The following is a 12,194-nucleotide window of genomic DNA, read 5'->3' as shown; positions in this document are numbered from 1 at the left end:
ACCAAAATACTTAAGTTGATAAGAAAAGATAGTGACATAAATGTTAGTATGTGAATAGATAAATGAAGAATTACTATAAGCATCCTATGGAGTCAAACATAACTGCACACTTGAGGAGTATCAGTAGTTACATAAAAGATAATGTCTTAGAAAAAAGATAGGCTTCTAAATTCTGCTTCCTGGAAGTCTGGCTTTCCACCCAGTAGCAGTAAATTTGTCTATGCCTTTCCTGTTTGTACAGTCTTCTACTGAATTCAGGATTTGCTTTCAATATTCAACAGCATAACTTGAGGACAATCAATTCTACATCTGAAATCAAATTATTGCCACAGAGTTTGGAGAGGCTACTGAACAGATGAAATAGGCTTACATCTTACATACGGAATTTCTGGAGTGTGAGACTCCCCAGTTATACTTCAGTTTTCATGCAAAAGAAATAGGAGAGTTGCCACTGTCATTCTAACCAGGATGTAACTGCTTATTAAAATATGTTTGATATGCTTAGGAGACTTCAAGAGGCTACCTGAACAGACAAAACAACTCTTTATTTTCTTGCCTCTATGAGAGTAGAATTATGAAGCAATGGATCACAGATCAGTCATTTCCTTCAGTTATAGACTAAATTGATAATGCAAGTTATCAAATGTCTTAAATAAACAAACATGGGCATTAGCTTTGTGCTAATTATGCATAGTGATCAGCATTATGCTAATTATGCCTAAGAACAGGTCCCCCCTGGTCCTCCAGATATTGCTGTACTAGATTTCTGAGCACCTGTTATTTATTTATTTAATTTCATTAGACTTATATACCGCCCTTCTCCCATAGGACTCAGGGCGGTTCACAAGGTTTTTTTAAAAAAACAATACAGCAAATTACAAAAATTAAAAACAATTAAAATGATTACATTAACCTTGACATAAAAACCCCAATTAGAATACAATTGAAACCCCAGTTAATACTCTCAGTCCAGGCCAGAAAGCTCAAAGAGCCAGGTCTTCAGGTCCCGGCGGAATGAGCGAAGGTCAGGGGCAGTCCTAAGTTCTACAGGCAGCTGGTTCCAAAGGGCCGGCGCACCCACAGAGAAGACCCTCCCCCTGGGTATTGTCCGCCGGCAATCTTTTACCAGCAGTACCCTGAGAAGACCCTGTCTCCCTCAGGGAGACCCTCCCTGAGAAGACCCTCCCTGTGGGAGCGCACAGGAGCATCAAGGGAGCTTGATGCCGGCAGCAGGTGTTCCCTCAGATATCCCGGACCCATGTTAGTTTGGGTTACAGTGCCTGGGACTGGTAGGAATTGTATTTAGTAATATCAGAAGGCCTGATAGGTAATATGACCAATTGTTAATCTTTTAAGAAATGTTAGTAAGCCTATACTTGGTCGAAGCATGGTATCCACACACAAAGGCAAGCTCTGATATGCTAGAAGCTTTCAATGTTTTTCCTAAACTTTATATCAAAAAGGTATTGCTCCACACCTCCTCTCTCTGAGCCCCTGGGCTAATTCAATCTCCATGACCAAGCTAATAACGCCTCTTGAGAAGATCTGGGTTTTGTTTTGGCAGGTGGCTCTTGGCTATGGCCACTGTGTACTGCAACCAATTTGCAATTCAATCCACATTTATTGTGCTGTTACTCCACCAACCTCTGGCAGCATTGCAATGATATTGTTGACAATCCACTTAGGTGAATTGTTACGTGATATTTCATCACATGCAGAACTCTCTGGAGTCACTCAGTCTAAATTTTCAGGACATTTAATCAAAAAAGCAACCTAAATTAAAAGGCATGCATTAGGCTCCCTCTCCCTCTAGGTAAATATTGGCTTTGAAAAAGCTGCTATGTAGGGAAGATTAGAAAAACAGTGCATGTGTTTTCGCTCCCAATTTATCCCACGATCAACGGCTGTTCCCAAACTAATTTCTCCCTGTTCCCATGGATTCCAATAAGGCAGGCATGTCAAATCATGCCGAAACCGCACCCACCCCATTGCCAGCAATGGGGAAAAAGTTGTGATACGTTGCGTGATGTCACGTGAAGTCGCAGGTTTGACATGTCTGCAATAAGGCATTTCCTCTCACATAAATCCATATTATTCCTCAAACATGTGGACAATTAGGGAATGATAACATATCACCAATATATTACATACCCAAAGCTTTGATATAATGCCAACTCAGTGGCCTAAAATGCCAAGTAGATTGGCTTTTAAGTTTCCACTGTTGGAATCCATTGCCATCTATTTCATTTGTGAAGTGTCCTAAACATTTCACATCAAGATGTCTACTGGTTTAAGTAGCATTGTCATATAATTTATAACTTATTATAGTGTACACTACAGGGTAAGGAAAGTCTCATCAGTCAATAAATGTTCTAAAGGAGACCGTCACATTAGAATTTGTGAACATTGGAGAAAATATTCCTATCCTTCAAAGATCATGTATCAAACAAGTTTAGAAGAGAATGGCAACCAACTTGACCATTTGATATAATTTAAGTAAAACTGTCTGTGGGGCCTGACTTTTAGTACACCATCTATTGCATACTAAGGGCCGCGGTGGCTCAGTGGGTTAGGACGCTGAGCTTGTCGATCAGAAGGTCGGCAGTTTGGCGGGTCGAATCCCGAGTGCCGTGTAACAGAGTGAGCGCCTGTTACTCGTCCTAGCTTCTGCCAACCTAGCAGTTCGAAAGCACATAAAAATGCAAGTAGAAAAATAGGGACCACTACAGTGGGAAGGTAACAGCGTTCCGTGTGCCTTTGGCGTCTAGTCATGCCGGCCACGTGACCACGGAGACGTCCTCGGACAAGCGCTGGCTCTTCGGCTTTGAAACAGAGATGAGCACCGGCCCCTAGAGTCGGAAACGACTAGCACGCATGTGCGGGGGAACCTTTACCTTTTTTTACCTATTGCATACTAATTTACTAATGTTTGTATGCTGTGGCTGGCAGGCAGTCTGGAGGCCTCAGAATGGTTTCAAATTACATTTAACAATCCCACAATGTTGTCAGTTTTTCCCTCTTGCAAGTGATTCATCTTTTATATACATCGCTGTCATGGCAATAAGATTACAAAGCTTGTTTGCATACTGCAGTATTTCTCAAATTTTCTGTTTCTACAAGTTGTAGTAAGATCTTACAAAAATCAGGAAATTATTTTATCTATTTATAATATTCTACTCCTACTTTCCCACTGAGGAAGGCAGGGCACATTAACCCTATCTCTTCCTCTTCTGCTCACCACCAGCACTGGAACTGTGCATTATAGCTTTGAAAGCTAAGAACCGTGCTGGAATTACTCATTGACCTTCAGGACTGATGAACATCAGTCTGCAGCATCCTAGGCTAGCATTCTGAACTGCTATATTATGCTGGTTCATGTCCCAATGAGAAAGATTATGACTGGAGCTCTCATATCTTGTATAAATGGGTTGTCTGGTTTGGACTTGCTGTGTTGAGAGAAGCTTGTTAATGTGATTTGCAAATGCTGGTTATGCCTTAAAGTGGAATATTTATTTATTAAATTTATGTCATTTGTCTCACTGTCATGTGACTCTGGGCAGCTTACCTCATCATAAAACAGGGGTGTCAAACTGCCGGCCCATGGGCCGGATGCGTCAGAACAAAACCGCGCCCACCCCATTGCCGGCAATGGAGAAAAAGCTCCGTAACGTCGTGAGTTTGACATGCCTGTCATAAAAGGACAATATAAAATAATGAAACCATTAAAACAATATTATAATATTTATATAGCCTCCCATCTTTCAACCTTCTCAGAACACATAAAAACAAAATAATAATAATAATAATAATAATAATAATAATAATAATAATAAGAAGAAGAAGAAGAAGAAGAAGAAGAAGAAGAAGAAGTGCCTTGGGTGCAATCCCAAAACAAATGGAGCACCACTTGAACACCATTGGTACTGACAAACTCGCCATTAGTCAATTGCAAAAGGCGGCCTTACTAGGAACTGCTTCCATCCTGCGACGATACTTATAATACCATCAAATATCCACATCTGCCTATCCCAGGTCCTTGGTAAGGACTCGATAGGTAGACAAAAATGCCAAATCCAATCTGAACATCTGGCTGACTGTGCAATGATCAATAATAACAATAATAATAATTTGGAAGGGACCTTGAAAGTCATCTAGTCCAACCCCCTGCTCAGGCATGAAATCCTATACCATTTCAGACAAATGGCTGTCCAGTCTCTTCTTAAAAACTTCCAGTGTTGGCGCATTCACAGCTTCTGGAGGCAGATTGTTCCACTGATTAATTGTTCTGTCAGGAGATTTCTCCTTAGTTTTAGGTTGCTTCTCTCTTTGATTAGTCCTGCCTTCAGGTACTTTGGAGAATAGCTTGACTCCCTCTTGTTTGTGGCAACCCGAGATATTGGAACACTGCTATCATGTCAACCCTAGTCCTTCTCTTCATTAGACTAAACATACCCAATGCCAGCAACCGTTCCTTATATGTTTTAGCCTCCAGTCTCCTAATCATCTTTGTTGCTCTTCTCTGTACTCTTTCTAGTGTCTCAACATCTTTTTTACATCGTGGTGAACAAAACTGGATACAGTATTCCAAGTGTGGCCTTACCAAGGCATTGTAAAGTGGTATTAACACTTCACGTGATTAGATTAGATAACCTGTCCTATATTGTCATTTTTTCCCCTTTGGGTATGACAACACACATTAAAAATGAAATTTAGTTGCTTGCTCTCAAAGTGTACACATACATAACACACATTTAAAACATTATATATCAGGGGTGTCAAACTGCCGGCCCCCAGGCCGGACGTGTCATCAGGAAACCGTGCCCACCCCATTGCCGGCAATGGAGAAAAATACGTTGTGCAACATCACGTGACATCACAATTTTGACATGTCTGTGTTATATGATCTTGATTCTATTTTTAATCCCATTTATATCCCGCCCTTCTCCGAAGACTCAGGGCGGCTTACAATTTAAGCACAAACCAATGTTAATGCAGCCTAGCACTGTGTTTGCTTTTTTGGCAGCTGCAACACACTGCTGGCTCTTATTTAAGTGATTGTCCACTAGGGCTGCAGGATCCCTCTCACAGTTACTACTACTGAGCAAGGTGCCACCTATACTATATCTGTGCATTTGGTTTTTCTTGCCTTGCCTAAATGTAGAACCTTAGTTTTTTCACATTGAATTTTATTTTGTTAGATATGAAGAGACCAGGCTTGTTGAGCATAGGTTTCTCTCTCTCTCTCTCTCTCTTTCTCTCTCTCTCTCTCTCTCTCACACACACACACACAAAGAGAGAGAGAGCGAGCAATTTTCTTGGCAAGTTTTCAGAAGTGGTTGCCATTGCTTGCTTCCTAGGGCTGAGAGAGTGACTGGGCCAAGGTCACCCAGCTGGCTTTATACTTAAGGGGAGACAATTCTCTGGTTTGTAGACTGGTACCTGCCCCAAACTAGCTCTCACCCACCCTACCTAGCTCTTTACAAAGAATGAGCCATATGAAGGGCTTGAAATTGAACAGCATTGCTTCAGTTCAGTTTACTTCTGAAATGCATCATTTCAAGTTTTTTTTTTAAAAAACCTCCTTCCAGTTTTAAGGAATGTGGATACAATTTATATGGGATCAGATACCGGCATCTGCTTGAGAAGTAAATATCTGCATCCACAGGCTCTTTCAGAAGCTCAGCTGGCTCATCCAGGAACCTTCCAAAGCTAAATCCTATCAGCTGTCCAAGAGAAGCCACCAAAGTTCCTGGGCTGGCCTTTTTTTGTGGACAACTCCCTTGCCCTTGGCAGTGGTGCTTCTTTCAGGCCTCCGTTCCCTTCAGTGTGAAAGCGGCCAAGTGAATGTTAGATCAGAGAATAAATCGTTTCTTTTCATCATTCTCATCTTCGCCCTAGCGGACACCCAGGTCCAGTGACAATCTGCTTGACCAGAGAAGCAAGGCATGCGGGCAAGAACCAGCTGCCTCCTCCACTGTGTGCCGAAGTCAAAAAAAAGGGCAAGAGCCAAAAAAGGAATTGCAGCCCTGCCAGTTTAGGAGAGGAACCAGGGCAGGGGTAGGCAAACCTCGGCACTTTTTTGACTCATGAACTTCAACTCCCAGAATTCCTGAGCCAGCCAAGCTGGCTCAGGAATTCTGGGAGTTGAAGTCCATGAGTCATAAAAGAGCCGAGGTTTGCCTACCCCTGAACCAGGGAAAGAAAGCAGCTGCAAACAGCTGCCGCTGACTTATCCCTGGACTCTCTGGACCAGGGGTCTTCAAACTTGGCCCTTTTATGACTTGTGGACTTCAACTCCCAGAATTCCTCAGCTAGCATGCCTGGCTGTGGAATTCTGGGAGTTGAAGTCCACAAGTCACAAAAGGGCCAAGTTTGAAGACCCCTGCGTCTGGACGGTCCCAATCCCACCCATCACATCTCCCCCCGCTGCTTCTCGACACTTATTCGATTTGCCTCGCAAAGAACAGCTCCTGCCGCTTCCGCACGCTGCCCCGCTTTCCTCCGGGTGTCCAGGCTGGCCACAAGGAGAGGCCTCCGGCTGCCACCCCAAATAACACCCCCACCCCACCCCCCGACTCCACCAGCGGACGAGATGGGGCGAATTGGCGGGGCTTCCCCGCTTCCGCCAGCCAGTCCCGCCGGGTCTCGGCTCCGCAATGGAGGAGGAGGAGGAGGGGCTTTTTCCTAAGCCGCCTTCCTGCCTCTCCAGGCCAGCGAGTGGCTCGGGAGCAACGGGGCGGGGCAGCCGGCGGTTTCCCGGCAGTCTGGGACGTAGGAAGAACGGGGGGGCCGAGAAAGCGGCTGGCTGGGCGCGGAGAAGTTCAGGCGGCGGCGGCGGCCGAGGATCTGGAGCTTTGGACGCCGCGGCCCGGCTAGCTCCGTCGTCTAGGAACGGGGAGTTTTGAAGACGCTGCTGGCAGCCGTGGCCGGCGCCGGTCCCCATGGAAGTCGAGATGCCGCAGGTGAGATCCAGCACCCTCGCGGCCAGAGGGTCGGTATCGAGGCGGACATTTCCCCAGCGGAGCGGGGTTTTTTTTTGGAGGGTGGGGGTGGGGAAGACGGGTCTAGCAGCTAACTAGCGAATTTAGTTCTCTTGAGTCGGACCCAGAGGTCGCGTTAAGCAGAAGGCGTTCCGCCCACTCTTCTCCCCCTTCCCCCCACCCCGCGACTAACTCTGGACTCTCTGGCTTCCGCCTAGCTCCGCCCTCCTGTCGTGACGTAACAGTCACGTTGCACCGCGCTGACTCATCGACGCCTCTACCGGTCTCGTCGGCGAGTGGGGGTGGTGGGAGGGGGGGAAGGTTGGAGGAGTGGGGAAAAGCTTTGGGACTTTAGGATAGAATCGAGCTGGAGGGGACCTTGGAGGTCTTCTAGTCCAGCCCACCCCACCCTCGCTCAAGCAGGAGACCCTATACCAGGGGTATCTATCTATCTATCTATCTATCTATCTATCTATCTATCTATCTATCTATCTATCTATCTATCTATCTATCTATCTATCTATCTATCTATCTATCTATCTATCTATCTATCTATCTATCTATCTATCTATCTATCTATCTAATTGGATTTGTATACCGCCCTATTCCCGTAGGACTCAGGGCGGTTTACAGGGCAGTTAAAACCATAAATACAAAAAAATTAAAAACAAATAAAACAATTAAATTAAATTCAAGCCCCAAGAGTAAATCTAAAACCCAGTTAAATTAACAACCCCACAGTCTGGACCAAACAGATAGAAGAGCCAAGTTTTCAGGTCCCGGCGAAATGAGCGAAGGTCGGGGGGGGGGGGCAGTCCTAAGTTCTGTGGGTAGTTGGTTCCATAGGGCAGGCGCACTCACAGAGAACGCCCTTCCCCTGGGAATAACCCGCCGGCATTCATTAACCGGCGGTACCCTGAGAAGGCCCTCCCTGTGGGGGTGCACAGGACGATGGGAAGATGATGCCAGCAGCAGGTGTTCCCTTAGATAGTCCGGAGCCAAGCCATTTAGGGCTTTATAGGTCATTACCAGCACCTTGAATCTCACCCGGAGGGCAACCGGAAGCCAATGCAGCTCACGGAGAAGAGGTGTTACACGGGAGTATCGGGAAGCTGCCATCAAAACTCGCGCGGCTGAATTCTGCACCAGTTGAAGCCTTCGGGTGGTCCTCAAGGGCAGCCCCATGTAGAGGGCATTGCAGTAGTCTAACCGGGAGGTCACGACCGCATGAGTGACTGTACGTAGAGCATGTCGGTCTGGCTGAGGAATTCTGGGAGTTGAGGTCCACGAGTCATAAAAGAGCCGAGGTTGCCTACCCCTGCCCTATACCATTGCAGACAAGTGGCTGTCCAATCTCTTCTTAAAAACCTCCAGTGATGAAGCACTCGCAGCTTCTGTGGATGAAGCGGCGGGTCCCGACGTATTGTTTTAATGCGTTTGTTTTCCCCCTCCAGTCCTTCATTTCTAGTGATACCTGGAGTTGGGATTTTAAGATGTAGTGTACAGCTTCCCCCCCCCCTCCTCCGAATAGCTGCAAAAGTGAGGACTGAGAACAAGGTTGGCTGCGGCTACCAAGGAAACTTGACAGCAACGCAGAGTTCGTTTTAGAGTTTACACAACTATAGAAATCCGCGTCTTTCATATTGTGATGGACAATTCACGGCTTGCGTGGTGACTTGTAGGCATGCTCGTGGAAGGCTGGGCTACCGACGGCCCTGCGCCTTAAGAGTCCAACTCCTGGGTTGGTACAGCAGGGAAAGTCTTGCTGTAAATTCCTCTCCCGTGTTACATAATGAACGTCCTGAAGCTTCTGATAGCCAGCTTGTGACTAAAGGGAACTTTGGCTAGATCTAGCAGAACTCTAACTGTGTTCCTAGCTTCAGCCCTGGGGTTCCCCCCCCATCTGGAACTTTCTGGTAAAAGATCCCTCAGATTTGGAACTTTCTAGAAACAGGGCTTGGGCAAAATATCTTTAGGCAATTTGTAATTCCAAAGTCCTTCAAAGAGCAGAAAGGGGGAAACCCAAATCCTGGTGACTTTTTTTTTGTCTTGGGTTATGTATGTGCATGATTAAAGGAGGTTTTCCATATGAATGCTTGTGGTGTATTTAATTATAATGGCTTCAGTTTGGAAGATCCAGAGCACCGTGTGCATGAAATTACTGTTAAAAAAGGAAAAAGCAGGCATTTTGGAAATACTTTTATTTTGCCATTGTGAAATGGATCAGGAACCAGATACATGTCTGTACATGCTCAAAGGCTAGAAATCGATTTAAAGTTGTATTTGCCCATGTCAGAATTTACTTGAATGTAAATGTGCTGCTTTGCCTTATGTGTACTAATATCCAAAACATTTATTTAAAATACTTTCTAGTGACATGATTAGTTTGAACATGATAAAAAGTATACTCTGCTTTTTTTCAGTAAAGTAAATTTTATAATCCATTGCATGTTTACTCAGATATAAGTCCTATTGTGTAACTTATCTCCTCAGAGGGGAACCTTAATGCTAATGTCAGAAATAAGGAGGAGTACGGTACATGTTTTGGGCATTTAACATAGTTTATTTGAAGGATTTTTGATAAAACTAATCTAAAATAAAATCAGTATAGATGGGCCTTATAAAGAAGCACAGAAAAACAAGCAAAATTCAATTAAAATATTCTAAAAATTTTAATTAAAAAATAATTCACAGAAAGATTCCAGATGTGTACTTCTGCAAAGGGGTGTCTTCTGTTCATGGAGACCCATGAGAGTCTCTTCATCAGAGGAAGCTCAGAAGAAGTGTTGGTTGTTGCTATTGCTACCAAATTTCTTATGTTACCACCTCCCACTGGAGACTGATTTAGCTGTCTGGAATACCCTTTCAGGATTTTGGAAAGTTCCAAGGAGGATGAGGAATTGGCAAAAGTCAACTGCCCCCTTTTTTCTATGCACAGAATCTGAAGTCAACCAAAGAAATGCTGAAATATCGGATACTAAATCTTGGAGAAGTAAATGGTATTACTTTCTCATCAAAGTGATAAAAGTGTTGCTAACTTGCTTGCCTGGGGAAGATATTTCATAAACACAGGTGCCCCAATGAAAATGAACTTTCCTTAAATCACCACAGGTCTAATCTCCGAACCCTTAAAAGTGTACTTTATGCCAGTTGTCAAGCATCAAATACACAAATTAGTAGAATCGTCATTAAAAAAACAACTTTTTTTTAAGTCTTGAGAAATTTTGCCTTAAATTCTGAGATTCTTTCTTATGAATACACATTCAAAAATGCCAATTACTTGTTTGTCCTCAATAATCATATTCTTAAAAGTTTGCACGCAATGTGGAACATGTCTGTTAAACCTGTGTTTAAAAAAATAGTATTAAATCTAAAACTGAATATATCCCATGTTTCCAGAATCAGATAAACTGCAAATAGGTATATGATGCTCAGGAAGGAACAGAAGGATTATTTTTTTTAAATATCATTCTTATTTCCCCAGATTGAGGTCTTTTTAAAAAGATAGGGCAGTGTTTTCTATCTCCTGTATTCTCAAGAATAGGGACAAGCAATGCTATAGTAAAATTTTTATAGTTTGCTTGAATACAAGGCTGATATACATGTAAATGGTGCAGGTTTTCCTGCCTGAGCTGGGGGTGGACTCCAAAGACCTCCAAAGTCCTTTCCTTTTCTGTCATTCTGTATTTTTACAATCTATAAAGGAGAATTTGCTCTGTCACTGATTTACACTTGAAAGAGTGGCATGGGAAACACAGATGCAAATAAAATTCTATTGGTGTTTCTCCATCACCACCCAATTGTGCATCTGGTCTCTTAAGACTTGGCCTTCTGGACCTTCAATTTTACGGTATTGTTAATTATCTACTTACCTCTAAGTACAAAGATTGCCACTGTCAATTGTTCTTTGGGAAGCCAAGCATGGTGATAAATAAGGAGAGATAGTTTACAATTAATAATAGTTTTGCTATTTCAAAAGAACACTAAATATATTAATGTTATGCACACAGAATGATAACAGTATCTATTGGGTAAGGGAGTAGCCATGATGTATTTAGATAAATATGGTCCTGGCTACGAAATGGTTATGGTTTGCAATATGGGATTGACTGGGAAAAGACATGTAGCAAAAGTGTTCAGCTTTACTGAGGTATATCAAGGTTTTCAGTGAAATGGAAGATCTCAGTCCCACCTGCCTCAATTCAGGAGTAGTACCGGCCAGTGCTGTTTACAGGTTGCCCTTTTTGTACTAACAACTCTTGAGCAGACTTGTGTAGCTCAGAAATTTGGTCTTGCTAGAAGTAGAACCTACACCACAACTTTGTGTGTTGGATGGGGAAATTGGAAAAACAGGAAACCATTTCTGTATTGCTACCAATTCCCCCTTCCCCCCCCCCGAATGTGTGTCCGTGAACTCACCAAAAATCAACTTAAAAGAAACTTAACCTTTGTGGGAAATAAAACATCTTTTTAAGCTTGTACTTAGTAATAAATACAAAAAGAGAGACTTTTCTTTCTGTGGCAATTTTATTAAACAGAAGATTCTGATATGAAGTTGATCCTCTAGGGCAAGACAAGCTGAGTCACGTGGATTTATACATTCATTTTTGAACTCTTATGAAAGGCAGTTGCCAGGAGTCAACGCTGACTTGAAGGCGTAAAAAAGTTATGCCCAGTTTGTAGATGCTTTGTGCAGAGCAAAAATAAAGCTGTGGCTTAAGACTGAAGAACTATTTGATTGCATCACAGTGTTACATTGGTCTGGCAGGTAAATAAAATTGTGGACAAATTTGTGGACCAGCACCGGTCCACAGAATGCCAGTAACCGGTCCGCGCAAACAAGCAAAGCCCCATCCATGGGATGCAGGCAGCACACAAAACCACACCCCCTCTAGTCCTCGGAAAAACCTTTCTCCACAGAACTGATTTCTGGTGCCCAAAAGGTTGGGGGCCGCTGGTGTATAGAGAAAAGAAATGACATGAATTTTGGCCCTGAAAACAGGAGTACATACTGGGTGAGCAGAATATTACTACTGTGACTTTAAACTATAGTGGCTACATTTACACTTTATGCTGAATTGAAAAAGGTTTGTTTGGCTTTGAACATATCCAAGGTTAGTATTTATCAGATACATTATACTAAATTATATCAGCCATGGTTTGTTGAATAGAGGGAATTGCCCATTGTGCTAAGCTATATATACCTTTGACAAT

General features: G+C 43.3%; 1 protein-coding gene across 1 annotated transcript in view; it reads left to right on the top strand.

The window, feature by feature from the left end:
* The first annotated feature begins 6,725 nt into the window (after positions 1-6,725).
* NFE2L2 (NFE2 like bZIP transcription factor 2) overlaps positions 6,726-12,194 on the top strand; it is a 30,591-nt gene continuing 25,122 nt past the window's right edge. Inside the window, exon 1 of the mRNA XM_081313616.1 lies at positions 6,726-6,962. Coding sequence (XP_081169742.1) covers positions 6,942-6,962 — 21 coding nt within the window. The 5' untranslated portion in view covers positions 6,726-6,941. The remainder of the gene's footprint in view (positions 6,963-12,194) is intronic.

This window comes from Vipera berus, assembly GCF_964194415.1.
Source record: "Vipera berus genome assembly, chromosome: 1".
Classification (NCBI taxonomy): Eukaryota; Metazoa; Chordata; class Lepidosauria; order Squamata; family Viperidae; genus Vipera; species Vipera berus.
Note: the sequence above shows the minus strand (reverse complement) of the source record. Positions and strands in the feature narration are given on the sequence as shown.